Source organism: Galeopterus variegatus, unplaced genomic scaffold (genome assembly GCF_000696425.1).
Source record: "Galeopterus variegatus unplaced genomic scaffold, G_variegatus-3.0.2 Scaffold1466, whole genome shotgun sequence".
NCBI classification, from domain to species: Eukaryota; Metazoa; Chordata; class Mammalia; order Dermoptera; family Cynocephalidae; genus Galeopterus; species Galeopterus variegatus.
Window position 1 is genome coordinate 277442 of NW_007727577.1, and position 17818 is coordinate 295259.

Here is a 17818-nt window from a genome sequence, read left to right on the forward strand (position 1 = left end):
TGCGGCGCTCCCGCCGAAGGTTCGGATCCCACATACAGACCGGTTCCCGCTCACTGGCCGAGCGAGGTGCAGGTGCAGCACTGAAGGTTGCGATCCCGTTGCCGGTCCCGGTCTGGTACGGGCGCGACACTGAGGGTTGCAATCCGTTGCTGGACACGAAAAAAGACAAAAAAAAAAGGAAAAAAAAATAAAAATAAAAATAAATAAATAAAGGGTACTGGGCTGGCCCAGTGGCGCACTGGAGAGTGTGCTGCTTGGGAGCGCGGCAGCACTCCCGCCGAGGGTTCGGATCCCATGTGGAGACCGGTTCCCGCTCACTGGCTGAGCACGGCGCGGGCACAACACCGAGGGTTGCGATCCCGTTGCCGGTCCCCGGTACGGGCGCGACACCGAGGGTTGAGATCCCGTACCGGTCAGTAAAAAAGACAAAAAGGAAAAAAGTAAATAAATAAATAAAAATAAAGAAAGGGTACTTTATTACTTTTTGTAATCTGAAAAACTATGTTGAGGAAAAAAATGTCTAGCAGAGGAAAGAAGGTTCACACACAAATAACTTACATCCCAAGCAAAACATGAGACATTCTACCCCAAGAAGATACAAAACAGCATGGGAGTCAGAGAAGTTAGGCTACTCCCAGCTAGTGGCAGGGCTTCCTGAAAGAGGAGCCATCTGGGCTGGGCTTTGAGGGATGCATAGGAGTTTGACAAAGCAGTGATGTGAAGAGAGGCAGGGTCAGTGTTCAGGTCAGGGCAAAGGCATTGCATGGAAAGATGGTCTGTGGGAGACCAAGAGAAGACCAGAGCAGGAGGAGCCGGGCAGCAGGGCGGTGCAAGCTGAGCAGGACAGCGACTCGGCCATGGAGGGTCCTGGGGTGAGTGACCAGTGAAGGCTCAGGGTGGGAATGGATTTCATCAGTGCTGTGCTTTAGGGAGGTCAGTCTCAGAGCAACTCAGCTGGGGCCCCAGGAAAACCCATCCTATGCCCACAGCCCTGGGGTGGGGATAAGCCACAGCAAAGACACTTTCCTGGAGGCAGAAGCCAAGGTCTGAGCAACCGATCAGAGGGCATGCAGCTCCCTTCTCCTGGATCCTTTCTCCCGGCAATACCAGTTGGATCTCAGGTGCAAGGAGCAGGGTGGCCACATAGAGGGGTTAGAGCAGGGCCTGTTGGGGGCTCTGAGAGCTCCCAGCCCAGCCCCCCATGGAGGGGCGGAAGGGGATGGGTGTGCCGGGTCTGCAGGAAAGATGGGCAGGAAGCAAAGTGGAGGGAGAACGGATCTGTGTCCAGAGGAACTGGACAAGCCATTATCAGAGGAGGGGAAGGATGGAGAAGCAGTGGGAGCCTCGGAGCAGGAGCTGGTGGGGGCTCAGCCCTGGGGCCCCCGAGAGGCCTCTCCAGTGGGATTTTGGGAACACCCTCCCTCGTGTGGCCCCGTCCTCACCTCTCCTTGTCCTTTCTTCTGCCCAGCCTTGTGCCCCCTGTTGGTCTATGGACCGCTCCACGTGGAGCTCCCACGGGCATGGGCCCCCGGACAGATGGTGCGGGGTCTGGGAAGCTGTCAGTGCTGCGCTCGTGACCAGTGTCCAACATTTACATTCTGTTCCAGGTGGGAATTCCACTGTCCGCTCGGAGATTCAGGATCCCGACAGTTCTGGACTGCTGCTGCTGCTTCCACTGGGATGCCTTTCTCTCCCCTTCCTGGCCTAGTTAAATCCCACCTTCTTCAAAACCGAGTGGAGACCTCCACTCCCGGGGAAGCCCCCACGGCCACCCTCTTGCTGGTGCTCGGCCACTGCTCACCCACCCGTGCTGCCCTTGCTTGGCAAGCTCCGGGGGCCAGAGCCCACAGGACGCTGGCACATAGTGGGGGGTGAGCTGTGTCTGCCGTGGGAGGGAGGCGTTCTTGTGCATCTCCATGGCGGTGCCACCCCAAGTGATATCCCCTGCTCATCCCCCAGAGCCAGGACCATCCCCTCATGCATCCAGCGCCAGCTGTCATCAAGAGCTGGACGGGGCCCAGTGACGACCGTCTCCCCAACCACATCCTGTTTGACTCGACTGAGTGTGAACACTCATCCCAGGAGGGTGCATATCCGGTGGCACGTCAAACAAAGGTCCTGGACCAAGAGAAGACCGTGGGGAGAGGAAACGGCCTCCCAGCCAATCCAACACTACCCGTGCCTTTGTCCCACCACCATGGCCACCTGCAACCACTGTCACCATGTCTGGGTGGGTGGGGTGGGCTGGCTCTGCAGAGTCACAGTGGAGAGAGAGGGGAGAGATGCACACACACCCAGGGCTGGGAGGGACCTTCAAAGGACCACTAGTGCCTGGTTTCTCAGTGTGTGGTCTGCCACCAGAGCTATAGGAAATGCAGAGTCCCAGGCCATCAGCCCCACTGAGTCCAAGGTGCGCTTGACAGGGACACAGACACTCCATGTGCACACGAAAGCGTGAGGAGCACTGGTCTCATCCCCACCCCCACCTCATCCAGCCCCCAAATCCTCCCAGCCCCCAAGTCCTCCCAGGCCCCCAAGTCCTCCCAGCCCCCAAGCCCACTGACCATTGGAAAACTCTCATTCAAAAAGAAAAATCAAAAAGAACTGACAGCAGAGACCTAAAGACATATGTGCACAGCCACGTTCATAGCAGCGTTATTTACACCAGCCGAAAGATGGAAGAGACCAAACTGTCCGTCAATGGATGACCAGGTAAACACACAGTGGACTATTCTGCAGCTATTAAAAGGAAATTCTGGGGCCGGCCTGGTGGTGCACTGTTACAGTGCGCCGCTTGGGAAGCGCGGCGGCGCTCCCGCCGAGGGTTCGGATCCCACATACAGACCGGTTCCCGCTCACTGGCTGAGCGAGGTGCGGGGGCAACGCCGAGGGTTGCGATCCCGTTGCCGGTCCCGGTCTGGTACGGGGGCAACACTGAGGGTTGCGATCCGTTGCCGGACACGGAAAAAGACAAAAAGGAAAAAAAAAAAAAAAAAAAGGAAATTCTGACACGTGCTACGACGTGGATAAACCTGAGGATACGACGCTGAGTGAGATAAGCCAGACAAGGAAAGACAGACACTGTAAAATTCCACTTATGTGAGGTCCCCAGAATAGTCAGATTCACAGAGACAGAAAGTAGAATGGGAGTTGCCAAGAACTGGGGGAAGCGAGGGATGGGAATTTATTGTCTAATGGGGACAGAGTTTCAGTATGGGATGATGGGAAAGTTCTGGAAGTGAACGCTGGTGATGGCTTCACAATAATGTAAATACATCTGATGGCACTGAACTGTGTACTTGAAAAGCGCTAAAGGGGTACATTTTATGTTATGTGTATTTCTCCACCATCAAAAATAATAATCAAAAAAAGGTGGATCAAAAAACCCAAATGTTCTCTTTGTCCAACCCAAAGAACACTTGTTGAACAATTACTGAGTTCCAAGTCCTGTGCCCACAACTGGGCCCAGCTCTCAAGAGGCTTATAACCGAGCGACACCTTGACACCGCCCTGTGGAGCCAAGATCCCTGCTGGGGGCACGGTCCACCCTTCTGAGAAGAGCCATGAACAGTGCCCCATGCCCTGACATTCCCAAGCAGGCCCTGTATCCCATGAGGACTGGCACCACCTTCCCACAAGCTCTCCCTGTGAGCACAACTTTGGGTGTGAGTCCTTCGGGGACACCGATGAGACCCCTTGCTCCCCTCACCGCCCCCAAACGAAGCTGTGTGCAGGTTTCACGGGCCCCCCTGGTCCAGGAACCCCTTTCCAGCAGCCCTGAGAATCTCAGCATACAGAGGAGGATGAGGAGAAGAGAAAGACCCTCCAGTGCACACCTCAGGAGGACAGGAGTCCCTTCCCTGCTGCCTGCAGCCCTTGGCGCCTGCTGGGCACTTCCAAGCAGCCTGCAGTTCCTCCTGAGCAGGAGCCACCTCCCAGAAGGCCCACCAGGAGGTTCAGCAGATGGAGGTTCAGCAGCCTCCAGAGTGTGAGAGCCCACCCCAAGCCCCCCAAACCCGACCCATGCACGGCTCCTCCTTCAAGCCTTCCAGGCCCTCTCCCGCCCAGGATTACAGAGCCAAGGTCCCACTGCAGCCCATGTTGACCAGCAAAGGGGTCCCCTGACAACCCAGAGAGGCTTTCCAAGTCTCACTCCAGTCCCACTTGTGCATCTTGGTGGGTACCCAGTGGACAGAGAGAGCCTTTGGACACCCACCCGTGCATGCAGATCTTTCTCCAGTCTCCACGGAAGCATCTCCCCACAACACACAATATTCAGCTTCTTGCTCCCAGGGTCGGGCCAGGCCAGCTCCCCACCCCCAGTCCCCACAGCATCAGAGGCCAGGTGTTCCACTACTCACCCTCCTGGCTCCTGGGTGGGGCCTCGGCCACAGGGGGCTGGGGCTTGTTGTCCAGCCTGCTGTGCAGCTGAGACATCGGGGCAGGCTCGGAATTCTCCAGGATCTGGGGTAGGCTGGGGGAGGCGGGTGCCTCGGCTGGTTTGGGCACCTGGATCTCCACTCTTTTGGGGGCTGTGTCGGCAGCGGGGGCGGCAGGCACCTCGGGGATCTTGGAGGTGGGGGGCTCCATCCTCCGGTGGGCTGGCTCCTGGGGCTTGACAATGGTGATCTCCGTCCTCCGAGGAGTCGGCTCTGGCGTCTTGTGGCCCAGCACGTCGGCCCTCTTGAGCCCAAACCGGGACGGCGCGGTGGGGCCCGCGCTCTCCACCTGCTTGGACGAGATGTCAATGGAGAGCTCGGTGCGCCGTGACACGGGCTCGGCTGCCTTGGGCCCCGAGAGCTCGACCCTCCGCAGGGAAGCCTTGGGGGATCGCTGGCTTAGGGAGTCTACATGGCGGGCAGCGGGCTCTGAGTTCTTCACACCCAGGTCCTGGAATTTCTGGGTGGAGCTGGCCACAGTGGCCCGGAGCAGCGGAGTCTGGACCCTCCGTGGTGGGGTGGAGTTGGGTGTCTCGACCTCCTCGACCTCAAAAGATCTTTTCAAGGCTGGAAAATAAAGCAGGGAGGATGCGGTGAGTGGACGGCTGGAGAACACTCCTGGCGTGTGTCCTGCTAAAGACGAGCATAGGAAGGTAAGCTGGCTGGGAGGTGCGGCAAGGGCCCTGGAGACGCCCCCGCCCTTCAGATCTCAACCAGAAAAAGGGACAGCCCCACTCTAGAGGACTCGCTGAAGCCCCAGCAATCATGAGTTCTGGGGGAGAGAGAAAGGCTGGTGCGTGGGGGACGCCAGCCACTCCGCTGTCTGCCATGGCCCCAGTGTGGAATGCATGGCCTCCCCCTCCAGCTACGTCTATATGAGAATGTTCTGACTCCTCACCTCCACCCAAGGCACATACCCAGACACCGCCAGCAAACACACCAGCACCATCAGCTGCAGGGGAAACACATCCCCAGTAATGGCCACAACCACAACCAGAGTCACAACAGGTATGCCATCATATCAGTGACATCACCAGCATCTTACAGTGGAACCTCTACTACAGGCAAGGTGCTGGGCTCACAGTGCTCAGTCGCATTTACTCCCCCCAATAACCCTGTGATATAAAGAATACCATTTTCCCCTGGTACCAATGGGGAAACCAAGGCACAGGTGCTTAAGCAATGTGCCTGACAGCAAGGAGCGTGAGTGGCAGAGCCAGACTTGAGGTCTGTCTGATGCCAAAGCCCAAGGTTCTACCCACTGGGTACTCCAGTTCCCCGACATGGTCCCAGTCCTCACCCTCTTCTGCACCTTCTCGTCCTACACCGTGGGCCCATGCAGGGACACTGGCCACCTGACTCCCACTCTGCAGCCCAGCGCTTCCACCCAGCCATCCTGCCATCTCCGCCGGGGCCTGCTCCCTGGGAAGCTGCTATCCCACAGTCCCTGCAACTGCACTCCAAACGAGAACCAGCTGCTCCGGGTTATAAAGACCCGAGCAGGAAGGGGCCCACGTGGCAGGGACCTTCGCCAGCTCCTTCCCTGGGCCAGGCCCACGGCACAGCCCTCAGCAACCCACAGTGTCACCCCCAACCTCCTCCCTGCCTCACCAGCCCCCAGAGCTCAGGATCTCATGGACCCCACCATTTCCTCCCCTTGCCCACAGGGAAAAGGGACAACTGGTTCCCAGCCCCCAGCAACAGTTCTTCGGGGCCCCTCCCTCCAGTCTGCTTTCCTCCAAATGCAAACACAGCTCTCATCTTTTCAAAGTGGACAGTACTTCCCTTTGAGGACCAGAGGGTAGCAGGTGGCTGAGTGGGTTGATGGCCAAGGAGTATGTGCTCTTAAGTGCTGGGGAGGGGAGACGCAGGGGAGGCCCAGGTTCTGACACATGGCTGCCTGAACTACCGGCTGCCCAGACATGGCACTCCTGTGGGGACCCTCCTCTAAGTCCGGATACTCCTCCTTCTGGGTGGACAGAGGAGGGGACAACCCTGGATTGCTGAGCTCAACCGTCCACAGAGGCCAAGCAGGGACAGTAGATGCCTGCAGAGTGGCAGGTGTGGCTGGCGGGGAGCTGTGTGGATTCCAGGACCTGGCAAGTCAAGGTCCTGTCTCGGGGAGACCCCTGATGCTTAGCTCCATCACTGCCCGGAAGGAACGCAGGCCCAAAGTGGCCAGAGCTTCTGACTTCTCAAGAGAGTCTAGAAATCTCAATTTTTATATTCCTCTTGGTGTTTAAATGCTGGCACAAAGCAAAACAAGCCCTTTTAGAAAACACTACAACCAAAGTCACATCTGCAGGCTGCATCCTCCTGTGGCCCAGCCAGGGACCTCTGGTTGATAATGTGGCCACAGGACACAGGATCCTGAACCTTGGAGTCGGGGACAGGCCAGCTCTGGGATCCCGACTCGGTACATCTCTGCACCTCACCAGGGCTATCAACTGAGGCACACCCTGTGTGCAAACTGCCTGGTCTTGTTCTGCAGAAGCCCGAGGGGCCCTGAGGAAGGGCTAAGTACCTGCTTACACCGGCCAGAGAGTCCAAAGCTCAATGCCCAGAACTCTGTCCTCCTGAGGTCATCTGGTCTATCCTTCTGCCTCGAGAGCACTGTCCAAACTGTCCCCAGATGTGCACTCTCTCTTATGAGCTCTCTAGAGGAAGGTCCTTCTGAGTCCTAGTTCCTCAAAGCCAAGTTGAAGAATAGAAACTAGACAGGTGAAGACCGTTCCCCAGGTTTGCCCCAAGAGAATAAGACCTTCCCATGGAGTCCTAGTGAGGTCTGTGGCCCCATTTGAAGAGGCCCCAATTGCCAATTCCTGATTTAAGACCCTGCAAGGCAAAGCCCTCCCTGATTCAAGCTTACAGTTGAGTCTAAAGTCCAGATGCGGCGATGAATTCAAGCCAAGACTGGCGGACACTCGCAGATCATTCCAGAACTGAAACTGGCCCCTCTCCTCATCACTTCATCTGTCTATGCAAAATGCACATGCACACGCGTCCCTATCTGTCACCCTCCTGTCTTTGGATACTTTGTGTCTCTTCATGGCATATGTCACGTGTCCCTCTCCCCCGCCCCTAAATGACCTTTGTGCCTATCGTCTGGCTCTTTTATCTATGTGTTTGCTGTCCGGCACCACCCCATCCACACAGTCCTGTGCTCCCAGAGAGCAGGGGTTTTTCCCGCCGATGAGCCCACCCGCCATCAGGACAGGGATTGCTCAGTACACCACATCCCTTCACCGGGCCTCAGGTGCTTCTAGAAAACTTAGTAAAGGCTGGATCACAGGTTTTTAACCGTTGGCACAGAGCCCCAATGGAGACCCCAGAGAATGGGCCTCAGAACAGAGAAGCACGGGGTCTTCATCCCCATTTCAGCTGGAGAAGCGCCACTTTCCTCAAAGGCTCTGTGGTGGGTTGAATAGTGGCCCCCAGAAAGATGTGCCCAAGTCCTAACCCCCAGAACCTGTGAATGTGACCTTATTTAGAAAAAGGGTCTTTTGGATGTAATCAAGCTAAAGAGCCTGAGATGAGACCCTCTTGGATTTAGGATGGGCCCTAAATCCAATGACACATATCCTTATAAGAGAAAGGCAGAGGGAACCAGACCGGCACGCACTCACAGATCATTCTGGAACAAATCTTTGAGACACGGAGACACACAGAAGAGACCATGTGACCACAGAAGCAAAGACTAGAGTGATGCTTCCTGAGTAAAGGAACACCTGGGGCCACCAGATGCTGGAAGAGGCCAGGCCGGATCCTCCCCTGGAGCCCTCAGAGGGAACGTGGCCCTCCTGACACCTTGATTTCAGACTTTTGGCCTCCAGTACCATGAGAAACTAAAGTTGTGTTGTCAAGCTACCCAGTTTCCGGTAATTTGTCAGGCAGCACAGGACTCTACCACAGGACCCCTGGAAAGATGAATCCTCTGGGCTGCAGGGCCATCCAGGGCCCTTCCTGCTGGTATTGCCACCTCCTCTCTACCCAGCCCCAATCCTTCTCCTGCACTCAACAAGCAGCCAATTGTGGGTCAATGGAAGCATGGCCCAGGCTGCAGAGCTGCTGCCTGCAAGCCCAGGGGTGGGACAGCTGCCTCCTTTCCCTTCTCTGGAATCACACAAAAACCCCAAATAGTGGGAGACACCACCAGGGGAGTAACCTTGCTCTAGATCTACACCGGAACATCTGGCAATGAAACAGGATCGTTTTCTAAGGCGAGCTTTTCAAGGGACGCACCACAGGCAGCAGCCTCCCCATAAAGGACGTGGTGAGGAACACTCAGCTGGGAAAAATTAGGAGAGCTTGTCACGAGGCTGGCAGGACAGTCCTCTGGCATCTCCTTCACCCATCAGGGTCCTAAAAATCTGCCAGGGGTCCAGCACTCACCCCTCCCTTCCCAATGTGAAAACCTCCCAGGAAACACCCCTCTGCCACCCCCACAGGGAAGTGCATAACCTGCCAGGTGTTTTTCACTGTGCTCATCTGTCCCCCTTCCCTGGGGAGGTAGAGGCAGCCACGGGGTGTCTGCATGTGGCCATAGAAGCAAACGAGAGTGTTCATGAGCTTGTCATTTTGCAGATTTGAGACCCCTGAGTGACCACACATCAGATCCGAGGGACCGACGGGACAGAAGAGTGGCCATTCACTGGATCAGCATGGTGGGAGCAGCACTGGCGGCTTCCTCTTCTGTCTGCAGGGAGTCAGCACAACCCAAGAGATCCCCAGTGGGACATCACAGGCTGGACTGCTGCATGGTATCAGACGAATGTGGGCCAGGTTGCATTGGGAGGGTCCCCACACTGCCACTGAGAAGGAAAGCAGTGCCATCCTCCAGCCCCTAGGGCAGGAGGTGCCCACTTCTGCCCGCCTCTCTGTGAATTCAAGACCCCCCCAAAGCCAGGCTCAGACCTCGCCCACTCCCCAAAGACCCGGCCCTTCTCCGCTCCCTCCCTCCTCCGCTCGCACCGAAAGCCTGAAGACAGTTCACGCACCTTGGCCCACTTCTGGGAGTTTATCCCAAGGAACTACTCAGAAGTACAGAAAGATTTATGTACGAGGATGTTTGCATCAGCATTAAAGTCACAAACACTGGAAACAATTCGGATTTATGTAGTTTTCTAAACCCATATGCCGAAGTCCCGCACAGTCATCAAAATCACATTTCTGAAGATGACAAATGCTGAGAATATTAAGTAAAAATAGCAGGCTACAAGATGTACACAAAGATCCTAATTCCATCTCACACACACACACATGCAGTTTGCACGCACGCACGCTCGCACCCTCGCAGATGGAACTGCGGTGGGGCTCACGACACTTCTCTGCCTTGTACTGATGCCTACACAACGTGTGGGTCACTTAATATTTTCAGGGGATGAAAGCATGAACATGGTTTACAAAACGCACCTTGCTGGGAATAAGCAGGAGGGTGTGGACAGCTGCGTGCTGGCCCGTCCCCACTCCCAGGAAACTTTTCATTTCTTTCCCAAAGCCCAGGCTGGACACCGGCCCTCTCCTGCCCATCAAGCACCTACAGTCTCAGCTGCTGCACAAAGAGGCCAGAGTGGCCTCCCTCCAGATGCAAACCCTCCCTCATCTGTGCCCATGGGGGTTCTCAGCAGGAGCAGCCTGGATCTGGGCCTGCTTAGGGAGGAATGTGCCACACACAAGGGACCATTGTTAAGGCCCCTGCTCTGACCGCAGGCTGCCCAGCAAGCCTCTCCCAGCTCCTGAAACTAGATCGAGCACTTCCTGGTGCACATATCATTGGGCCTCCGTCTGGGGAGGGGATACCACGAGAGCCACAAAACTCTGCTGCAGCCTGGGACAAATGTCATGCAAAGAGATGCTAGAGACCAAGTTCAAAACAAATCCATGTACAGCTCTTGCAGGAAGTAGCAACGTGGACCCAGCCCAGCGCAGGCTCCAGGAACACCAGCCCTGGTCAGACTGAGTCTCTTCGGAGCAGCAGCAAAGCAGGTTCTGTCCCTGAGGAAATGGTGGCCACCTAGGAGCCAGGGTCTGGTCCCTGGGAACCCAGAGAGATGACATCAGGGAGGTAGAGAGGCACCTCCCTGTTCCCTGCCCTGAGCCTGCAGGAAGAGGCCACAGGAAAACCCCACTTGACAGGTAAATGCGCACAACCTTTCAGGTCTATGGAGCTCAAGTCCCTGAGCGTGTGACCAGTGGGCTCAGCTGGACGCAGCCTGCCTCATTCTCAAGGCCTGTGAGAGCCAGGCCTTGACACAGACCCTTGCTCTGTGCAAGGGCAGGGCCATGGCCTTGGCAGAGCTGGGTCTGGCTGTGAGGGCACCTCCATCCTTCTTATCCAGGCCAGGGCAGCTCAGCGATGACAATCTGGCTCCCTCCTGGCACCTCCAGTGCAGCAGGGAAGACAAGAAGAATCCAGCCCAAATCGGCTAGTCATTAAAACGACAAATCCTTCAAAGGAAAGGAACCCAATGCCACAAAAGCAAGACCTGCCCTGCGGGTCAGGGGATGCCTGCAGAGCTGGTGCAGAGCAAGGACCCTGTGTCTCTGAGGAGCTGAAGGACGGTCCTGTGCTGGATGGCATGGGGCCTGCAGCCTGATGCAGACCGTGCTCTTTTTTCAGGGCCAAGGGGAGACCCAAACAGGAGAGCGATAGGACCAATAAACTTCTCTGAGCCTCAGCGTCCTCACCTGTCATATGGCATCGGAGTTAACGGGACCCTGAGGTAGCACCGGTGCAGGTGCAGTACAGCACATAGCAATCGCTGCTGATGGTGTAATTACTGCCTGCTGAGTGCACACCCTGTTGGTGCCACCCCACCTGCACTAGCCTTATCGCTGTCAGTCACACACACCTGACTTCACATGGTCTGTACCTGCCTCTCTGGCCAGGGCCTTTCCTGGCAGCCACCTGGTCCCCAAGTTAACAACTGCAGATAAGGGACTCCAAGAACTGGAGTGTAAACACCCCAGCCCCCTTGGCCTGCCCCAGATGGGACAACTCGGGGGTGCATGGCCTGCAGCCTCCCAGTGCAGCTGCCCCCGGCCACAATGTACCTGATGAGCTTTGCTGGTGGTCTTCCCTCCCTGTCTCATTCCCACACTCATGGACCACCAGGGGTCACCTCCCACATGAATCTTCACCTCAGGATCTGCTTCTGGAGGGACACCCCTGGCTGCTAGGGCCAGGGTCTTGAGAATGCGTGGAGGGACATAGATGGGGTGGCGGGGAGGGAAATGTTCTCAGGAAGCAGAACAGTCCAAAGGAAGAGCTTAAGAATGGACAGACGCAGCAGAGCTGAGCGCAGCATACAGACTTGTCAGCTGAGACCAGTCCCTTGGGTCCCCACAGAGGATCACGTTTGTTTAACAACAAGACAGAAGGCGGAGTCCAAACAAGGACTGAGGAAGCGCTCTCTCCTTAGAGTCACAGCCAGACCCCTCCACAGCAGCCCAGGGTCTGGGAAGGAAAGAAAATACAAGGCTGGCACCCGAAGCCCATGGTCCTCTGCTCCACACACACCCCCGACCCCCACCTTCCCCAAGACTAGGCCTGGCTGACCTGACCGACTCTAATACCGGCCCTAATGCTAGCCCGTTCTGCCAAAGTCTCCAGCTCGGGATCAGGAGGCCAGTGTGGTGGCCAAGGGCTCTGATGGCCCTGGGCTTATCTGTACACGTGGTTTATGGGCCGAAGCCCAGGGTTTGGGGGCATGGACCACACGGCACCTGCTCCGTCTCTCCAACCACGCACAGGCTTGCATTTCAGGACCTACACAAGCTTACCAAGGGTCCAAACTGTGCCCCCTGGACAAGGAGGGAAAGGCTGAACCATTTCCACCTTCCCTGGGTGGAGGTGCAGGGAGAGTCAGCATGTCTTCGAGAACTTTGAAGTCGCCAGGGGGTCTCTGGCACCCTGGGAAGAGTCAAGGGAGGTCACTGAGACCAAGGTAAAAACGGAGAAGTCACCCTGCCCCATTCAGATCAATTCTGGGGTCTCTGCTGCCAGTGTTGGAAGGAGGCTGCTTTCTCTCTGCCTCTGGTGCCCCTGAGCCTGGAAGACGCAGGCACTCCAGGGGTCCTTCCTGCTCATCACGGACCCCACCAGGAGGCCTGGCCCACTCTGGAATGAGGATGTGAGAATAAGCAGGACTGATGTGTGACACGTGAGATGCCCGGGCCTGGATTTCCCAGATGAAGCCAAGGGAAGTAAAAAGCCCCCTGCCCCCCAAGCTGCAGGAGGAGCCCACTGCACAGGGTACCCTCCACCACAGCATTTCTCCCTGAAATGGAGTGGGGCACCCCCTCCCCTCAAGGCAGGGCAAGAATGGGAAGGCAGCCCAGTGACAGCTGCAGTCAATAGCTGGCCCTGGGGACTCCAGACCTTCTCTTACTCCCCAACTTCATTATGTTACTTTCTCCCTGGAAAAAGTTCTCTATTGGCCTGGCAAGCCAGACCACGGGCTGAACTAGCCCTGGCTCCCAACCCGCACCTTTCCCCAAACCCCGCCATACAACCTAATCCATCCAGAGTGAACAGCAAGTCCTATCTATCAGGTTCCTTCACAAGGGCCTTCCAGAATCCATTACAGTGTCCACAAAGGACACTGGTACCAATGTAGCCGGTTGAATAGAGTCCCCCAAAATGACTCCTACATCCTAACTCCTGGGACCTGTGAATGTGATCTTATTTTGAAAGGCGATCTTCACAGGTGTAATGAAGGTAAGCATCTCGGGAGGAAACCATCCAGGATTAAGGTGGGCCGTAAATCCAGTGATGACTGTCCTTGCAAAAGACAGAAAAGGAGAAATACACACAGAGGCACGGGCAGAGGCCATGTGAGGACGGAGACAAAGATGCGACTGACGCGTCTACAAGCCAGGAACGCAAGGACTGCTGGCCACCCCCAGAGCTGGAAGAGGCCTGGACAGATTGTCCTCAGGATTTCCAGAAGGAACCAACCCTGCTGGCACCTTGATTTTAGACTCTGGCCTCCAGTGTGGTGAGAGGGTAAATTTCTACTGTTGTAAGCTCCCCAACCTGTGGAACGTTGTGACAGCAGCCCCAGGAAATGAATGCCCCAGTGGGACCCAGAAAAGAAAGGGAGGAGTCCTGACCCGGCTGCGGTCACTCAGTTCAGCTTCTTAAGCATCTGCCAATTTGGAAGCCACTTCCCGCCGCTGATTCACCAGTTCTGAGAATGGGACGCGCGGGCCCTGGGGTCGGTCTAGCCTGGCAGGAAGGAGCCTCAGCGTCCTCAGCCCCCATCTACCCACTAAGCGCCCCTGGCCCCCATCTGCCCACCAGCTTACACTGGCTTTCAGGCTGGCAAATTCCTTGCCACAGTGGTCCCTTCTGCCACCTGGGCCCGGCCAGCCACAGAGATTGCCCCATGTCTACCCTGGGTCAAAGTACCCACATGTCCAGCCCTCCTGGGAGGGTCCCAACTCACGCCACTGTAATCATTCTAGGCACCCCTTTCACTCCCAAGTGTCCCCATTGGGACAGTAAGTTATGTGATCGCCCTACCCATGGTGGATGTTAGCCTCCACCAGAGAAAGGACTTGGGTTGGAAGCCACCTCGCAGTCGCGACAGGCACCATCATAGCCACATGGTGGCTTCTCCTTCAAGAAATATCTATTTACAGAGTAGAACCGGGACCACAGGAAATGCTGCAAAGAAGCCACAGTCCTGGGGCCTTTGGTGTCTTCTTGGAAAGCTGGCCCGGCCTCCCGGAGGGAACCACTCCTGGGATGAAAGTGCTCTCTGCACTTGCCCCTGCCATCCTCCTCATGCCCCGAGCACTGGCGGCTGGAGGGTCATTCCAGGCAGACTTTAAAGTCACTCTAAGATACTGGACTTCCTTTCTTCTTTACTCAGTTAAACTTATAGCAACATGGGTGCATCTGGCACAATGGGCTGCGAAGCTGTGGTCTGTTCCCCGTCTTTGAATGCTCCATCTATTGGTTGCCTCCACTAGGAGCAGGACAGGGAAAGTGGGCTTACTAAGCTGCATGCCAAGAGATGTGGGGTAGATAAGGGGAAGAAGCTCCTGGCCCAGGATGGGGCCACCGGCCGCTCTTCCGACAGGCTGCTCCTATTAGAGCAACCCTGTTTGAGGGTCTAGGTGTGGCCCGCCTGGGGAAGAGGGGAGGGGATCAGATAACCTTTAGGGTCTTCTCGGGTCAAAGGTTCCTTGATAAATGGCAGCCCTTGGAGGCAGGAGGGAGCCCCTGCGAGGTGATGACTCCAAAAAACGAAACGACAGGCTGCAGCTCCCAGACCTCGAAGGTTAGAGTACCAATGGATGAGGCTTTCCTGAGCTTTCATCCACCCGCACCCTTTCGGCAGCCCCAGACACACCCTTTCCCAAATCCGAGGCTCCTTGCAATGCTTCTCCAGAGCCCCCGGGTCATCTATCAAGGAACACTCCAACGCTCCCTCCTTGAAGACTCTGCAAAACAGCCTCACCTGCAGCAGGTGAAGGTTGCTGTGTCCCGCCTGGCTCTTTCCCACATGATGGCAAGCTCCACAGGACCAGGACCCAGAAACCCTGAGGACCGCGTTGGTCAGCATCTGCTCTAGGGCACTGGATTGAACCACCAGGCGGTGGTGAATGTGAGGGTCCAGTTTCCTGGTCAAGCTATCCCTTCCTTCTCTGTTCTCAGCCCAGTCACTGCACACATGGGTGGTAACCATTCCTGATCTGCCTAGGCAGAGAAACCATCCCTCCCTCCTCATCCCACTGACTACTGGGGAAAATATTAAAAGCACTTAAAAAATGCAAAAAAAAAAAGTCTAACACCAGAGGCCCCTCGGCCCCAGGTGAGGCCTTCCATTAATCACAGGCCAAAGGACACCAGATGGGGCTCTCTTGTGCTGTGGCCAGGAGGCGGGCAGCTGACAGCCGCTGCCCAGCCCAATATGAGCTGCGGCCTAATTACAGGGGCCGGTGACCCCAGGGAACAGAGTTCAGGCTCCGGTCAGAGCAGCACCCAGGAGCCAGCTGCTCCCCAGGCCTCCTGAGCAGGGGGTGGTGAAGGTGGGGCTGGGGTGGCTGGCTCTCAGCAGCATCACCCAAAGCTCGCCAAGCGGGGCTGGAGGTGAGAACAGAGCCACAGAGACCACAAACAACAGACCCTACATGGACCTACACAGACTTGTCCGGTTTGGGTTCTACCGAACCCAAAAGTCTGGTGGGTGGACGTGGTCTCCATCCTCAAGGACATGGGGGGGTTGGCAATGAAGGGGAGTCACAGAAAACTCAAAGGAGGAGGTGGTTTGTTGTGTAGGAGAGGCCACAGCTGGACATGAGAAGATTCCGGAAAGGACTGCCAGGGAGCGGTAGCACCTCCAGAAGAGGGGCTGCCCAGCTGTTCCAAACAGCCCAGGGGTGAGTGACAATTTGGCCAGGGCTCCTCCTGCTCTGAGAGTTTACTGGGGCTCTCACCTGGGGCACTGAAACTCTTGGGAAACTCCACAAAGCCCATCTAGAAGTCAAAAAGATCCCTGGAAAGCTAGATGTGCCAGGCAGAATCCCTGGATACACCCTGAGAGCCCCACACAGTCTGGGGTCTCCACACTTCCAGCTCAATGAGCTGCCCAGAAGCCAGGAGGGAGGGCTGAAGCCCAGAGAGGAGCGAGAGGGCTAAGACCAGACAGACCTGCAAGGGAGGGGTCTTGGAGAGGGGATGGGAGCCGCTGAGAAGTCCCGGGGAGCGTGTCTGCCGCTGAAGGAATGGGGGTAGGTGGGGGCCAAGCTGGATGACGTCCCTCCACAGTGGCAGACATGGGTGGCGGCTGGAATATGTCCACAGAAGTTAGGAGTGTGCAGCAGGACAGCCCTCTCTATCCCACCCACCTGGGCACCTGGACTCAAGTGGGGAGTGCTGGAGGGGGCAGGGACAGGGGGAAAGGGTCTCAGTCCACTGGCATAAGCCAGCCTCCTCCTGCGCTGCAGCCACTCACAGGAGCAGCAATGGATGCCCCACCACGCTCTCATGAGACAGAGGAGGCATCCAGGGTCACTCAAAGCCACACAATTCGGGATGTCCAAGCCTGGTTTCCTGATACCCGCACAGGACTCCTTCCACTCACCCCAAGCCTAGAACACTCTGTTCCCCCTGAGATCAGCCACTATAGTGGACCGAATGTGGCCCCAAAACGTGTCCAAGTCCTAGCCTTCAGCACCTGTGAATGTGACCTTAGGGGAAAACAGGATCTTTGCACGTGTAATTAGGTATCTATCCTGGATTTAGGGAGGGCTCTAAATCCAACAAGTGTTCTTAGAAGAGACAGAAAAGACACAGGGAAAGGCCACGAAAAGATGGAATAGAGATTGGACTGATGCATCTACAAGCCACGGAGCGCCAAGCCACGGCCTGCTGGCCGCTCCACAGCTGGCAGGCGGGCATGGACCAGCTTCTCCCTCAGCCCCCAGAAGAAATCAGCCCCACCGACAGCCTGATTTGGGACTTGTGGCCTCCAGAACTGTGTTTCAGCCCCCGTTTGTGTCACTTTGTAGCGGCGGCCCCAGCAAACTGACACAGGACCCTCCTTAGCTCTCTGCTGCTAGGCTGCCACCTAAGCGCCACTCCTCAACCCGCCTCAGCCAGGCCCCACACCATCCCACTGTCCCTGGCACCTGCCCATCGCAGGCATCTGCTCTGTCCTCTGCTTTCCCTCCAGTGCCTGCCCTGTCACAGCCAACACCCTGTTCCCTTCTCCTTTTGTGTTTGTCCTTTGAGCCTCTGAGTGTCCATCTGCTCCACACCAAAAGTTCTAGAAAAAACCTCCTGAAGGAGAACAGACCCCACTTCTGAACAGTGAAGGCACTGTGCCCCCAGCACCCTCAGAGGGGGCTGGCCTTAAACGTGTCCCATAAAGTGTCTTCCCTTTGCCTGTACTTTCCTTCCATGAGGGAAAGCCCCCAGAGAGTTTCCTGGGCAGGTAGCATGTGACCCTTCAGTCACTTGCCTGCTCCACTCAGGCGGACAGGTAACTACCTCCTCCTGGGGCACACCCCATAAACAGCTGACCCCTCAATTCTGCTAGCGGCCTGTGGGAAAAACAAAAGATGATAGAGCTGTTTACGGTAAACTCTGAATCCCGAATCCCCCACGCCAGAGAGGTCTCTGGCTGACCCAGGTACCCCCACCCTCACCACCCGGAGCAGCCAACTCAGCCCGTAACCTCTGACCTGCCCGCCAGCCTCATGGAGTCAGGCCTGCCCATCACCACCCCCCAGATTCCCACCTTGTGAAGCCCCCAGGCAGCCGGGCCCTTCCCACCACCAGCGGCTGCAGGGGACACAGCAGGAAGAAGGCTGAGCCCCCACCCAGCCAGAAACTGCCCAGGGGCCACTGCATCCATCGCAGGGAC

General features: G+C 56.6%; 1 protein-coding gene across 2 annotated transcripts in view; it reads right to left on the minus strand.

Moving 5' to 3' along the window:
- The window catches only part of SEPT9 (septin 9), a 169641-nt gene that overhangs the window by 90701 nt on the left and 61122 nt on the right, over positions 1–17818 (minus strand). For both annotated transcript variants that reach the window (XM_008577239.1, XM_008577238.1), the window contains exon 2: positions 4362–5006. In XM_008577239.1, the coding sequence (XP_008575461.1) occupies positions 4362–5006 (645 nt within the window). The remainder of the gene's footprint in view (positions 1–4361; positions 5007–17818) is intronic.